Source organism: Ammospiza nelsoni, chromosome 11 (genome assembly GCF_027579445.1).
Source record: "Ammospiza nelsoni isolate bAmmNel1 chromosome 11, bAmmNel1.pri, whole genome shotgun sequence".
In the NCBI taxonomy this organism is placed as follows: domain Eukaryota; kingdom Metazoa; phylum Chordata; class Aves; order Passeriformes; family Passerellidae; genus Ammospiza; species Ammospiza nelsoni.
The window spans coordinates 5,791,611-5,807,772 of record NC_080643.1 but is presented as its reverse complement, the minus strand read 5'-3'; the positions used below and the strand labels follow the sequence as shown (position 1 = coordinate 5,807,772).

General features: G+C 45.1%; 1 protein-coding gene across 2 annotated transcripts in view; it reads right to left on the bottom strand.

Annotated features, from left to right (window-relative positions):
• Positions 1-16,162, bottom strand: part of LRIG1 (leucine rich repeats and immunoglobulin like domains 1) — a 92,932-nt gene that overhangs the window by 55,730 nt on the left and 21,040 nt on the right. For both annotated transcript variants that reach the window (XM_059480029.1, XM_059480030.1), the window contains exon 2: positions 2,262-2,333. In XM_059480029.1, coding sequence (XP_059336012.1) covers positions 2,262-2,333 — 72 coding nt within the window. The remainder of the gene's footprint in view (positions 1-2,261; positions 2,334-16,162) is intronic.

The window sequence follows — 16,162 nt, the reverse complement described above, 5'->3', positions numbered from 1 at the left end:
TTCTCATAAAGGCCCCCAAAACAAAGCACACAAACAACTGCCTAAACTGAGGGAGAAGTGTAGGGTAAATTCTGCTCTGACTTTATCACAATCTCAGAAAGCAAAGCACAGCATTGAAGATAAGGGATGAAATTTAAATCTTTTGGTCTGCAGATATTTTCTTTAAATCAAGGAAAACAAAATGTTTTCAAAATATACCACAGTAATTATTCACATGGAGAGACACACACAGAGTTTTAAGCCTTGTGCAATGCTCAGGAACCACAGACAGCACGTTTGAAGCATCATGGGAGGTTCTGCTCTTATCAATGCATCTATTATTTGGGGCAATCTCTTTCCCTGAGGGTGCCTTGGTTTGCCCAGCACAGCATGCACAGAGAAACACTGATTTGCTCTCGAGACATGCCACAGCATGATGCTTATTTCATGAATGTTTGTCAAGTGCTTAAAAAAAAAAACCAAAACTCAGAGAGAAGATGCTCTGGCAATAGAGATGTGGTTCTCCTTGTGAAATGAAGTTTATTTCAGTGGTCTGTGGTTTAGCTGTTATTCAAAAGCAACCAAGATTAGTAGATAGGGCTTTTAATAGAGCTTCTCCCTCAGACTGCCTTCCAGGCTCTGCTCCAGACCTCTGACTCCCCTCCAGTCTCCCATTTCTGACTGCTCCCTTTCCCTCCTACTCACTCTTCTGCTCTCTCCCCATTCCCTAACCCTTTCTGACACAGCTAGCAGCTCTTATCTACCCATTACACTGTGGCTGCATTACTTATCTCCCCAGAAACCCTGACACCTTTTTACAGCAGGGAACTGTTCACTGCTCTACACACGTGCACAGCACTTTGCTCAAGGGAATTCCCTACCTGGGGAATCAGAAGCCACACACATTTCCCAATTTCCCACCCTGTGCTCCCTGAAGTCACACACCTTCAGGCACTTCCATGAATAAAAGCTATTGCTAAGCCACAGTCATGTCAGGATAATTATAAATCAGGGCTGCAATTCTCTCCTTTAAGCACAGAGCAATTTAAGGCTTTTCACAGTGAAAAGAGAAGTTGAGAAAACAGATCCTGCAGGCAGTGTTCTGCTGACCCACATCACTTTCTCTCTAAAGATTGTGCAGAGCTGATTTCAGAGCAGCGCAGTCACTCCTGATATCCATTCCTCACTTACTCATGATTCCCAGCAAGCCCCTACTATTCATGCAAACAGGAGGCCAGGAGAGAGATGCTGCATGAATCTCCACAGTCCAATCCAGCAGCCATCAGCCAGGGAGAATTCCACTTTTTGCCTATTTAAGAATCACAGGATCTGGCCCCTCCACGAGTCCCAGAGTCAACACTTAATGAAAACAGACAGAGGACAAGAGCAAATGCTTGACAGAGCACAGTATTGTTTCTGAAAGGAAATGTTTTTTCAGTTTCCCATGAGGCAGCAGTAGCTCTTCAAACAGAGCCCAAACCTCAAACATGCCAGCGATTCACCAGGCAAACACAGCTCATTACCTCAGCCTGCCATCTCAGGCACTTTTGGTTTTAAACCCCAAAATCAGAACTCCAGGCACCCCTGTGAAGGGCTGACAGTGCAGCCCCTCTCTGAGTGAAACTGCTCAGCCTTCTCAGGAGCTTGGAAAACCTGCATTCCCTGAAATGGGTTTGTTTTACAGCAAGGAGGGGCTGGCACAGCCACTCAGACCTTCAGCAGCTCCTCTGTTCCTCACCAGGGCAGGGGACAGCTCTGCTGGTTTAGCCTCTTCTAGCAACACCTCCAGCAGAGCTTGTTCTGGTTCCAAAAGGAGCACAAATGTCTGAGAGAGGAGGAGGCACAGTTAAGTGCTTTGTTATCCACTACACTACACCTTTGTTTCCTGGGAGATTTGGGCTAAGTTGGCATCAGGTGTCACAATCCAGGCTGCTGTGCTTTGCTTCAGGGTTGTGCTTTCAGCAAGGAGCTGTGTGAGTGTGCTCAGGAGTGCTCAACTGCTGCCTCCAAGCATTGCACAACACCCAGGGAGGCAAATTCCAATGATTTCCAATAACAGCTCTGCTGTTTTAATTGGAATGTTGTGTTCTGCCCATTGATTAGTTTAAAAAAGAGCAGCCCAGATACAATATAGAGGGGAAGAAAAACCTCCACACCAAGTCAGACCTGCTCATTCAACTTAGCTAAAGGAAGGTACTGTCTTAGGAAACTAGATATAATTTCCTCACAGCCCACAAGCAGCCCTGGCAAAACACAATTAAAGCCTTTGAAGGAATACTTACACCTCCTGCAGGTTCGACAGCTCTGCAAAGACAGAAGGATCAATCTCTGCCAACTTGTTGTAGCTCAGGTTTCTGTTAAAATAAAAGACAGAGGGATCAGCAAAATGCAGTCACCCTTCTCAGCAAAACAATCATCTTAATTATTCTGGATTACACTAGGAGAGTTTGGGTTTTGGAGTTTTTTTTAAAGAGAACTTAAACAGGAGTGCAGCACTTTTCTGCTGGATACACAAGTGAGTTTAGCTCCATGACAAAAATCTTATCTAGCTCTCCCCAAGCTTCTTCCTCTTTTGCATTAGATTAGTGTGGTTTTAATTTGTCTTCATATTACACAATTACATTTATTATTCTACTATAGATTATTTCCAACCACAAAACTAATCACAGACGAATAGGATGTTTCCTGACAAAGTCAGAACTTAAACAATCAACAAACCTTCCACTAAATATTTTATAGCTATATTCACACAGGTATTTTTTATACCACAGTGTGTTACACACAAAATACGCATATGTACACTTGCTATGTGTAAACATAAAATATATTCTATATTTTCTAACAAAATTATATAATTAGCCTGTCACTATTTTTTTTTAATCAGTGAATACAGCTTTCAAGCCACACAGTAGAACACATTTTGGTCCTCAACAATCCCAGCCAACACTTTCCAACTATCCAACAGCCTAAACCTAAATCATATTCGAGCACTGATGGCTGACAAATGGGCTGTGCAGCCTGGTGGGAGAGCAGATCTGCCTCACAGGACATCCCTGACTGAAAACACATCCACAGCTCAACATGCTGCAGGAAGGAACACACTGCAGCAATTGCTAGGGACAGCAAACAGGCAAAATAATGCAAATTAAGTGCCAAATGCAGAAACCACAAGCAAAAGCTTTGCCATGCTCTGCTGTAGCATCACACAGTGCAAGAGCAGAGCCTTCCCTCCAAGATATGCACTCTCAGCACTCCACACAGGACAGGTCAAACCTGCAGCCAGGACTAACCAGATCAATTAAGACCAAGTGACTAATGATGCAAAAAGTAACAAGTGCTTTAATTATCCTTCTGTATGCAGCGCTGGCATGTTTCTGTGAGAGTGTAATCTAAAGAGGGAGGAGGCAAATTGATGGGTGGCAGCAGAACAGCAACCACAGTAAATTGTAAGGAAATTGTGAGGGGGACTTCTTTAATTTTATTTTGCTCCATGCCCTGCTCTCGGATATTACCCTGGGTAAAATTCAGCCCTCCTGCCTCCTCTGCAGGGAGGTTACACCCTCTTACTGCACCTCTGAACACAGCCCAAAAGATTCACGGCTTGATTTTAGATAAACCCTCAAACGTTGAGCTGCTTATTCAAACCACCAAGCCAGTCTGACTAGAAAACTGGCCAATCTTCCCTGGTTTGGGATTTTTGTTGCTTTAAAACTGTGCCCACAGAAAGCAAGCAGGTCTGGAACCCAAACTGGGTCTAAGTCACTGAGGCACCCACAAAGAAAAGGCAGCTGCCAGAAGAGCACTGATGGAAAATCTCTCCTGAAGTGCTCACACTGACACACTGCACTCTGTGGCAATGCACAGAGAAATCCAGGCTCACAGCAGCCTTGCAAACACCAAGACTTGAAAGACTACAAAGCTTACCAACTTTGCAGGAAGTGATAAACACCTCTTTCAAGCTAAAAAGCAGATATTGATCACCTGCCCTCTTGTAATGCATTTATGGGAAGTCCTCAAAGCGTTCCCCTGCACCAGGGAATCATTTGATGGCTCTCACATCACACTATTCCCCATCATTTCAGCTCCTTGCATCTTGCCCAAAATGTTCCATTTTTTTTGCCAATACCTGCTGTGGAAGAATGCTCCACAATCAGCAACACAAGCTGGCTCTTAACAGAGCCTAGAGCTGAAGTTATAGAGGAGTGTAAAACCTAACCAAGCATCTCAGTTTAAAATATGCTGTCCTGTAAGCCCCTACCGTCTTTTAAAACACTCAAGAGACCTTTAAATCAATACCAGGCTACAGCAGATATCCATTTCACTATGAACTCAAAGGCATTTATCTAAATAAAAGTCAAACTGCAGTTTAAACTCAGAGTGTGTTTGAAAGCCAAGTCCATATTCATAGCACAATTACGAATTAAAGTGCAATTTGCCCACAGATTACGTTACTACTTTTTTTTTTTTAACCACACAGTAAGATCATGCTGAAGCTTGCCCCTGCCTGATCTACAGGCAAAAAGAAAAATACAACAGGTAACCTCCTACAGGCTCAGCACAATAAAGTCAACACAGAAACACAAGTGACAAACTAAAAGGGGGAAATACAGCCAGACATGATGGTGCATGAATCCATCTGTTTTCATGTATTTCTGTGCCTTTTACTGCAGCCAAACTTCACATTTTTCAAGTAATGTATTTCTCCTCAACACATTCCTCTGCAATAGGCTAAGGGGCTGTTTTATGAAGCAAGAAACAAGAACACATGCACCAGAACTGATCCTCCCTGCACTTGCCAGAGGGACCAGGTCCCTGGTTTAGTCTGTGCTCAAGCACTGAGTGATGCTGACAGGAACCTCCAAAGTTCACAAGTGAAAAACAAAGATATTCATAAATTAAAGGATTTCATGGCCATAGTTTAACATCACGCAAAGTGATTTTCTGATTATTGCTGCTGCCATGCAGGACATTTGAACATCAAGTAGCTGATTCTTCAGATAGCACAGAGAGATTTTGCTGCACCAGCAACAGAAAGACTTTCCAATATCTGCTGCAGAAATGCAGGTGAACTCCATCCTCTTGAACACCAAAGTCTTCAGTTCCCCCCACACTACTCACCCCAACCACCAAATATCCTCACTAAATGTACACTACACTGCTCAAAAATCAGTGGGGAAATGAAAGCTAGAAATAGAGTCAGTACAAAACAAACAAGAGACTTGAAATTACATAGATATGCCAAAATAAAGCTTACTGAGTATCTGGCACTAGCTGTATTTTAACTTATATTAAATATCCAAGAATTTCTAGCCTGAAGCATTAGCAATCAAAGGATGTGCTTCCCAGAACTCTGATCCCCTCACTAGGCAGTGTGTGGCATGCCAGTCACAGCATTGAAGTGAGAGAAAGAATTAACATGTTTCAATAGACAGATCACTGGGACTGGGAGTCAAGAAACCTCTGTCTGTTCCTGGCTCTCTTCATCTCCTGCTGTGTGACCCGGTCATGTCACATCACCTCTCCAGAGCTTTTGTTTCCACAGCCACCCTTTGTCTGTCTTGTCTATTTAGACTGTAAATAAAATTGAGATAGGTATTGTCTTGCTTTGCCTGATGCTGATGAAATGAGGCCTCAGTCTTGGTTGGGCTCCAGTAATGCAAACAAAGAAGGGAGCTCAAAACTTGAGGTCATGGGTGCACAGGATGCTCTCCCACCCCTAAATGTGGGTCCTAAGTGTCCAGCAGTGAATGAAGCACTGCAGGATTTTAATGTCCCCACCAGGCTGGCCTGAGCTGAGCAGACCAGCAGTGCAGGCTGATGGAGATGCCAAGCCCAGGGCACAGCTGTCCCACCACTGCAAGCTGGCACATTTGCTGTTCCTCTGCAGCACAGAATGCATTTCTTCTTGAGGAGCCCTTGGGATGATGCCAAAATTGCCCAATCACCAAACAAATGTTTCTGCCATCAGTTTTCCAAAATGTCTCCCTCAAAGAAAGAGAGGCATCAGCTCCCAACACCAAAACCCCGTCCTTTCCCAAACCAGCACTTGCCCAGCCCTCTGAGGTATCTCTCACCCTGAGCATCACTTCAAAGCCAGTTTATAAAGCAGCATCTGCAGTGTTTTATGCCAGCTCTAAGACCCCATGGCTTTGGTGCATGTTCTGCCCATTTCCTGGCACCTACAGGTGATGTTAGCTGACCCAAAAGTGGGGCTGCCCACAAACTGCTCAGTGCCCTGCTCCTCTGCATGGGTATGTTGAATTACTCATGGAAGGATATTTTGATCCCTCTAAGACAACTGTGGAAAGAAAACAAAAGTCAAGTATATAAATTCAAGAGCCTGAGCTGTGAGTTGAGGGAAGCATCCTACAAAGCTTACTTTTCTACAGCTGGCAGAGGAGAAAGAACAGAACAACCAACCTGAGCAGCCCCTAACATTCAGATTGTTTTTTTCATATCAGCTTCTATTGAAAAGGAAAAGCTGGTAAATGTTTTTAAACTTTATTCTGATTTACTGGCATGAAAAGTGTTCTGCATATTATTTATCCATTTAAGTCTTCCTTGTACTGGCTAATCCAACAATGAAGGGTTTTCCCCTCCTGTCACTAAGATGCCTGTGATCAGGAACTGAGAGCCTGTAAAATCAATATGGGAAGGGCCCTGGTCTGTCTTTTCAGTTATTCTAGTCTCTAAATAAGAAAGCAGTGTTTGCCTTCAGCTGGCATTATGAAAGTGGCATTATCACTGAACTCTGCAGAGACTGAAGTCTTGTTAAATAACTGGGTATGCTCAAACTACCTCCCAAAAGAAACAGTGCTGTCACAGAAAGAGTCCTGCTTGCAGTGAGAGGGATCAGTCAGTTCTTTGACCTGTAGAGGCCAGGTGCAGGGCAGATCAGGAGTTTATGTCCAAGTTTTGGCCCTGCTTTGGGACCTTGACCAGTGCAGAGAAAAGCAACCTAGCTCTCTGCTGAAAACCAGACAAAGGAACAGAGACATACACAGCTCCTGGTCTCTGTCCACCACGATGATGGCTGAATTCTGTTCTGCAAGGTGAAAGTTTCCAACCCTCACATCAAAACCATTTATCTGTCAGTGCAGAAGATTATGTCAAAAGCGTTTCTGCACCTTTTGATGACAGGCATTGAAGAAAAGGAGGATAGCTTGAAATTCTGTCACTGCCAACTGTGGCTTTCATTAAACACTTTGTCAACCGTTGTCATAACACAACTTTTCATTGCTCCTGCACAAAAGGGAGCTGAGGGCCCAGAACAATTGAGCCCTGCAGTAGAAATTCCTCTGGCTCATCTGTCGAAAGATAGCTGCCTAGTCTGCAGCTCCCTGAATAGGCACCATCCTCTTCCCACATGTTTGTAGATGGCTTTACAGCCCTGGAATGGAGGCCCCATGCACACTTGAGTGGGTATGAAAAGCATGGCTGCAGCTGAATCAGCTTGGGGATGGGGGCCAGGGGAGCCAGAGAGGGAGCACACTGCCCATGCTACAAGGGTACAGCTGTGCAAGAAGAAAGCACACTCAGATGTCTCTTTTAAACAAGCCTGTGAGGTGCCAGGGAGATGGCAGTGTCCTTGTAAGCAGTGACAGGGGAGCATTAATGCTGAAGCACAAATCCATCAGATTGCATGGATTCAGGTGGTTGTATGGACAAAAAGGACAAAGAAGGAGCTTTAGTCCATTTTTGATTTCTGTGCACAGGACAGGTGCAAAGTCTACTCCCATGAGGCAAGAGCAGCCAAACAGCCACTGCAGCCTCTTCTCATGAGAGCTGTGCTCCAGCCCCTTCCTCTGGACATGCTGCAGCACCTCACTGTGCTCCTGTACTGAGGGGCCCAGAACTGAGCCCAGCATTCAATGCAAGGCCAGTGCTGAAGGTGATCACTGGCCCTGTCCTGCTGGCCACACTATTGCTGGGTGCCGCTGGCCTCCCTGGTCACCTGGCATTCACTAGCTCATGTTCAGACAGTTCAACCAGCACCTCCTGGTCGTTTTTCACCAGGCAGCTTTTCAGCCACTGTGCCCCAAGCGAAGCCCCCTGTAATTTCTGTTACAGGGTACCCTGGGTGCTGCCTATAAGTGCAAAGCATCCAGCTTAAAGAGACTCTGAAATGCAGCCCAGAAATGGCCCACACCAAGCATGGCAAAGAGCCACCTCCTAGAAGGAGGTAAGAGCACCAAAACAAGGTGGATGCCCCGGATTGCTGCTCAAAGTGCTTTTGGAGAGAAGGGGGCTCTGCAGGACACAGCACCCACCTGGGTGAAGCTGTGCCCCACAATGAGGGGTTCTGTTGGTGGCTCAGATGATGTGCTCAGTCAGGCTTTACTTATGTCCTTGTTCAAATTAGCTGCAGCATCACACTGGCTTGGGTTAACAGCCTGCTCATATAAGGGGCTTTATGTGCAGGGGGGAGTCAACCTAAGGGCAGCCCTCAAGCCATAATATGAGCTAATTTGACAGTGAAGACAAACTCTGAGAGGTCATCCAGACACCAAGAAAACTGCACCATGAATCACTCTCAGTCATGACCAGTGATACAGGCTAAAGGAAATTCCTGTAGCATGATCCCCAAAGAACTGATACCATGCAGATACAGCCATTAACGCAAAGAACACTAATTAAAACCACATCACTGAGAGGTATTGTGCCAGACTACAATTGAATTTAGCATGTGGTTGGTATGGTTTGAGGAAAATGGTTTGGGAATGATCTTACCTTGAAGTGACTTTCAGGGACACAATGTCAGCCTTGGCCCTTCCTCCTGCTCTGCCACTCTGCACTCACAGCTTGGGGTGCACAGAGATCACACAGGGCTGTAAACGTGAATATCTCTGCCAATGTGGACTGCCAGCCTCCAAGAGGCAGCACAGGATGAGCAGGCACACTCTCAGGGCTGAGGAAAGGCAGGAATCCTCTGCAGGAGCACTGCAAGGCTGCTGAGGCTTCCACATCTCCCACACCAAGGATTTTTACAGGCTTATTTGTCTCTTTCAGTAGGTTATTTCAGATCCTGTTTGGCTTACACAAATGTGTTTTGACAAAACCTAGGATCCCATTTCCTCCTATTTTAATAACCTTAGCAAAACTCAAGTGGAGTTCTTATCTGCTTTTTTCTCTTTTCTTGAAAGATCATCTCCTCCCTATTTTATTTCTTAAGACAGAAGGCTTAGATGCAATTTAATCTACATTACCACACATATATGGCAATACTCCATAACACATGTAGAAACCACCTGGGTAACTCAGGTGCTCATGGACCTCATGCTATGGCTCTGCACCATCAGAAGGGACATGAGGATACTCATTTCACCAGAGCTTCATCCTGGCCCACTCAACAAGCTCTCAGTATTCCAACTGCTTCAAAACCACTGTTCCAATTGTTCAAAAAAAAGTGAAGTGAGGTTTCAAGAAGTGAAGTGATTTCAAAGTCATGCATGAGATCCCCTCAGGCCCCTCTGTTCCCTGGGCACATGGACAGCCCTTCCCAGCAGCTCAGGGACTCAAACCAACACAGGGCAAAGCAAGCAGGAATCACAAGGTGTTCCACAATGCTTTTTCTGCTTCTGGGAAGAGCAGCAGCCACAGGCAGACAGCCTGCAGCCCCTGAGGCTGCTCACCCTCCTGCTGGGGCCACAGGCTCCTCTGCCCCAGCCCAAGGCAGCTTTGTGTGCAGGGGATGCTGCAGGGCTCAGAGCAAGCAGGATTTAATTGCAGCAATCTTTCTGTATTTGCCTCTTCTATTAAGCTGCACTACCTGAATGAGAACAATCCTCTCCAAAACACACTGAGGCATCAGCTCCAAATACACATTTCAAAGGGGGAATGAGCATCTAAATAAGAATAACTGTATTTAATTTCAAGTAAAGCAATCCTGCTTTGCCACCTGTGACAGGTAAGCAGTTGGAAGGAAAAGCAGGATGTGGAGGGTTTTTTAACCCACAAATAAAACTCCACCCATCATCTGCCCTGACACCTTAGAGGGTTTGTTCTGGGTTTATTGCTTTGATTAAAGTGCCAACTACTGCCGTGAGAAAGACATAGCCCTAAAACCAAAAGCCTGCAAGTTCGTTGCTTGATTGTATATGACCAAACTCACATTTCTCTAATTTGATAGTAAATTTCTTTCTTGGTGATTTTGTACCCACAAAGCAAAGCAGTCTCTTGAACCACTGGAGCAATGGCTGGATAGCCCAGCTCAAACAAAATACTTACCAAACAAGTTGCTTCTGCTTCCATCACTGCTGTTTTTCTTTGGTAAATCAATAAAGGCCATGACTTCTTTACTAACATTTTCAATTAAGGCTCCCCACTGTGTATTCAACATATTAAACCAATTTATTGAGGATTAATAACTATGTGATTTACTATACATATCTATCCTAGAACTGCTCAGCCTCCATTAACAATAACAAGCTGCACTGATAAATCAGCATTAAGTGCTATTTACAGTTTCAAAAATGGCTCCTTTTGCAAAGCAAATATTTTCTTCTGAAAGTTGTGCAATTCTTCACAAGTACTCACAGCAGATAAACCATGTCAAGCCTTTGGCTTTTTCAGATGTTTGGGAAGACCCACAGCAGCATGTTGGACTGCTGGCAATCAAACCCTCCCACCACATGACTTTGCAAAATCCAGCTGGGGGTTAGAAAGTGAGTGCAGAGAGAAGAGAGAAATAATTCAGAAATTCCTCAAACATTGTTCAAGATTTCCATGATTTTAGAAAACTTCCAAGGTCAACCATTCAGTAATACCGAATAATCATATTTCAAGTTTTCTCAAAGAACACAGAATTGTAACGTGCTCTGCTCTCTTTGGGGATTCAAATGGTTTCAATCCTATCTGCAAGTGTTCCTGGTAAGCTCAGAGATCTTAACCACCCAAAATGATATTTTTTCCACTACTCCAACACCACTTTTTAATCAGAAATATTAATTTAGTAAACGCACAACCTGGCACAACAGGTTCCCACTATCAACCATTACCCAGCAGCACCATGTCTGCATTACTGCACACAGGATGGGGGATGCCCAAGCCCTGAGGATGAAATTTCAGCACAGAGCTGGCATTACCCCTTTGCAGAGCCCACCCTGAGTGAGAGTTGGCCATGGCTGGCCCAGTGACAGCACTGGCATGGCCCTGCCCAGTCGATCATTAATGGTGGGGACAGGGCACACAAACCTCTCCCACTGTGTTTGCTCAGCCACTCTCTCCTGGCACTTATTAACAGTTAATCAGCGAGGACTGATCTGCCCCCAAAACATGCTTGTTGAGAAGTGGCACCAAGGAATATCTGGTTTAAAACTAGTCAGGAAGACTGCATTGGTTAAAACTAGTCAGGAAAAGAGTAGGGGGAAAAAAAGTTTTTAAAAAAGCAATGTGCAGATTTTTCCTGCAGCCCAGGTATGGGGGCTCACTCCAGGCTTGCTCCAGCTTCTCCTGCACTTGATGCTGCTTTCCACCCATCCTGAGGGGCTGCATCACCTCCTGCTCTCACACAGTGATGGTACCCAAGTATTTTTAGAGGTTTTTCCCAGAAAAAAGCACTGCTGTCCTGTTCTCCCCCTGGCTGGCCACAATACCTGGCTGTTTCACTCCCCAGCCACCCAGGGCATGGCTGTGCTGTCACCAGGGAAAAAGCTCTCAGCAGATGGACTGAGGTGAAGCTGTGCCTCCTCAGATGGGCTGCAGAGTTTGATGGAGCAGAGCCAGCCCAGCCCACCCAGCTGGAGCAGCCAGGACACAGGCACGGCCAGCCCTGCCAGCTCTGCAGCAGTGGCTCCGATCTCACGCAACACCCAGGCGACTCTGCAGCTCTGCACAGAGGGAATAAAGCCCTCTCTGATCAGCCCAAGTGGAATTACAGCCCTGTGCCCCACCATAAACTCGCTCAGTTTGAAACCAACCAGAGCAAGGACATTCCTGGCACCTTCCAATGCCACGGGCGGGAACTGAGAGCTTGGCCAAATGCAAACATTTAGTGTGTGGAAAGGAATGATGTATATAACCCCAAATATCCCAAGGACTAGTTACCCAAGGGCTGTGTGAGGCTGGCAGCACTGCATGGTGCAGGGCCAGCTCTAATCCCCCAGAGGTGTGAGGAACACATGGCAGACAGCTCTCCATTCCCAGTTTAAAAATAGTTCTGCTCTGTAATAAAGAACAGCATTTTAAGGGCAAAACCTGAGGATTTTAAGCTAAAAAAAACCCCAAAGCTGTCCATCCTGGCTGGAGGTATATGGTTTACACAAGCATCCATCCCCTTTCCTTTCGAGTAATCAATGTCCAATCGTAATGCACTTCCACTCTAAGCACTTTCATACTGCCAACAAAGCACCAAGCAATTTAATGGATTTCTAACCCCAAATTGGAAGCTGTACCACATCCAACTGATCCAATTTGTTCAGCCTTAGAGGAAGCCCCGGGAACAAAATGCTGGAAATAAAACCACATGCACTGATAACATTACAGAAATAGATACACCAAGAAGCAAATGTTCTGTCCCTTCTATCTGACCTCCAACTTGGTTTAATTGACCTTCAAGATGGAAAAACTGCGTTTAAAACAAGCCATTTCCACTCAGATCAAGAGAAATAGAAGTGTGAGTGAGTGTATAACTGTGTGTGAGAGTGTGCTCTATAAAAAGCACTTTCCTACCTCCATGTTAGCATCAGGGTCAGCTGTCAGAATAATCACTCAGACTTTTTGGCATAACGCCTGTATTGGTTTTTGCCCCTGGGACAGCAGCAATGTCAAAGCAGATGGAGCTGAAGCTCAAGTCTCTGCCCAAGGAATGCCATAAAATAATTGAGGGAACAATTGAACCGACTGCTGCTTTACATGCCAGCCTTAACATTCCTTACATACAGCAGAATCTCACATGTGTGCATTCATGCTTAAATAACTTACACATGTACATGACCTTCATGCAAACACAAACACATGCATGTATGCATGAGGCAATACAATTACAGTGATTACACAGCTAGAAAAGCTTTATCAGGGGAGTTTGGGACAGCTGTACAGCTTACAACTGAGTTGTGAAGAGTGCTACTAAAATATCTTTATTGCACTCTGCCCCGGCATATAATGTCACATCTTTTACAGAAGCACTATTTTAAAAATCTTTGAGAGCTTTACAGCTTTTATTGGTGCTGTTTTTCAGCTCCTTCCACTTAGAAAGCCAGGTTTCTCTATTAGTGCAACTCAGACTACAGAAAATCTCAGAAGAAGAAAATGTTATAGGCAATTAAATTTTAGAAAGTCCTTCAAATGAGCTTGTTCTTCCCCAAGTCTGATATCTCAGAACTTTGCAGCATTAAAAGTCAGTCCTTATTTCCATTGGCTGCAGTTTTTTGCTTTTTGGATCTCTCAAACTTTCAGGATTCTGGGCAAATGGGGCTGCAGCAGAGCCAAGGGGAAGCAGCTGCTCCTGAGCCCACGTTTGCTCCTGCTCCCCACCTCTGTTGGGGGCCACTGCAGCTGGGTTTGAACCCTGCATCAGCATCAGTCAGGCACCAAAGCTCTCTCTCAGATCATAAAGGTATTTTTTCATCTACTTCAAAGGGCCCTGATGTCCTTTGCTGGATGGATGCCTTGATTTATTATTCAATGAACTCCCTCGGATTTGCAGAGTTTCTCAGCTAAAGGCATCACAGCTAATTCAAAGGGAATGTAGATGTTTAAGGTTCAGTCAAAGAACAAACTTTCCCTTCTATAGATTTTTATCCTTTCCACATTGCAGATGGGAGGGGAACATTTCCCAGTTCTTTTGCTATGGGAAACAAAGAACCTACTCTCCCTGCAAAATTGCTGGATTCAGAAGGTACTTGGATAAACTAATTTTTTCATCTTTTAACTATTATTACTGGAATCATTCTACTCCTCTTGGCATTTCAGATAAGATTTTTTGTTATAACTACCTTAGTTTCTGCTCACCAGGGGATGTGCATTTGTCACAGGAGCTTCAGTCCCAGCTCCAAGGACAGGGAATCCTTCCTCTGAAGGGATGCTGCATTCAAGCAACAAATTCTGCAGGAAGATGTTTAAAGGCAGCCAGGTCCTTCCCTGTTGCTTTGAGCCCACCTCACTCAGGCATAACCCAAAGTAGATGCCATCTCAAACTTACCTAATGGCCTCTCAAAATATTTTTTTTAAAACTCTCATAATGAAACTCCATGTGGGTGGCCACCTGGCTGCCCTGAAAATAGAAAAGCTAACAGTGCAATTTGGCCAGGAACAGAAATACCCCTTCCCTCTTAGGAGTGGTCCTTGTGAGCCCAGGCACCGTGCCAGGGGCTCACCATTCGCTGCACAACCTGCAGCTCTCACAGGGCCAAGGGCTCCTTGGCTTCACACCAAGCCCTGCTCCAAAATGGGATTAGCTGGGAAATGTGAATGCAGAAGGTGCCCCAAGGTTTGTTCCTGCACAGTGAGGGACACAGGTGCACTCACTGCTTGGAGAATTCAAACCATGTCCTTTTGAGAGGAGACAGACTGATCTCTGTGAAAATAATAAATGTCACCATTTCAAGGAAATCAGAGAAAGAATTAGTTAGGGCTTGTGGGAAGCACTGCTGCTCTAAGCACAGACAGCAATTGTCACAGACATCTTTTCATGAAAATCCTTTCCTTAGGATTTTTCCTCCTGAGAAGCTGAGAGGCCTTAAGGACAAAATGTAAACAATGGTTATCTGCTGCTGTGGAATGCAACAGGTGCATCTGTGATTGGCTCATGTTGGTTATTTCTAATTAATGGCCAATCACAGTCAGCTGGCTGTGAGAAAGTCTGAGACAGAGCCTTTGTTATCATTCTTTCTATTCTTAGCTAGCCTTCTGAGGAAATCCTTTCTTCTATTCTTTTAGTATAGTTTTAATGTAATATATCATAAAATAATAAATCAAGCCTTCTGAAATATGGAGTCAGATCCCCATCTCTTCCCTCATCCTAAGAGCCCTGTGAACACCGTCACAAGCAATGGGAAAAAGAAATGCAGCAATTCACATGAAAAGATGAAGGAATCCTGAGATGAACCATGATGGAGAAGCCAAAGCACCCTCCAAGAGGAGATATGGAGGGATGGAAGGGGGCAAGCCAAGGAGCCAGAGGGTGACAGCGTCTCCATAGCTGAAAAACCAGAGGAAGGAACTCCTGTGCAATTCATCACCACATCTGTGCTGCCATTGCCAGCTGTGACCTGCCTGAAGGAGAAAAACTCCCTCAGTGCTTCCCAAAACTGGGCATTGCCAGGAGCAGACCCTGGGTCAGACATCAGCGTGGGAGCACAGGCTGTGCACACTCCCAGCCTGGCCAGACTTCAGCAATGCCACATTAAAAAAACACATTTTCCTCAATTTGTCACAGCAAGTGAGGTATGAAATAAAAAACAACAACTTTCAAGATCTTCCAAACCCTCCAAGTCTTTGCAAAGCAATCAAAATTGTGTAAAAATAAATTGCAGTGAGTTTTATAGGGGAAAATAACTCTACTGCAACTGGAAACACATAACCTTGCTTTTCTCTAACAAAACCTACAGGAAATGGCTCTGCAAAAGTTAACTGAGTGATACTGGACTTTCTCCAGAACTGCAAAAATGACTGCCCAATTTAACCTTTTGTCCAGACTGCACCACAGAGCCACCACAGAGGAATCTGGCTGATGTTAACAATGCTCTGGTGCATTCTCCAGAACTGAAGCAGGTTATCTCACACATGCTCACCCTTGCCACAGCACAGAGCCCAGGCAGCCAAGTGCTGATGGAAAACAGCAATCCACAATTCTCCCCTTCTCAGCCAGCAATTGGGTTTTGTTTTTTAAAGATGCCAAAAGCAGAGCAGATGCCCGCATGCCCTGTGCCAGGCTGGCACTGCTGACACACCCAAGGGGTCCCATCCCCTGCACATCTGCCAGCCATCCATCCCTTGGGTAGGGATCTCAGAATGTCATAGCAGAGTATCTGTGGGTGAAGCCTTTTCTTAGCACACATCACTGACACTCACTGAGCTTCTCCCCCTTTACTCACCACCTCCACCAGCCCAGCAAGGGCTGCAGGAAGTGCCAGGGAAGGATCTTTAGCTCCCAAGGCACCTCAGGAGCAGAACATCTGCCAAGGAACCTGGTGTCAGCATTTGCCTGGAGCTGTGCAATCACACAATTCCACAAGCTGAGCCA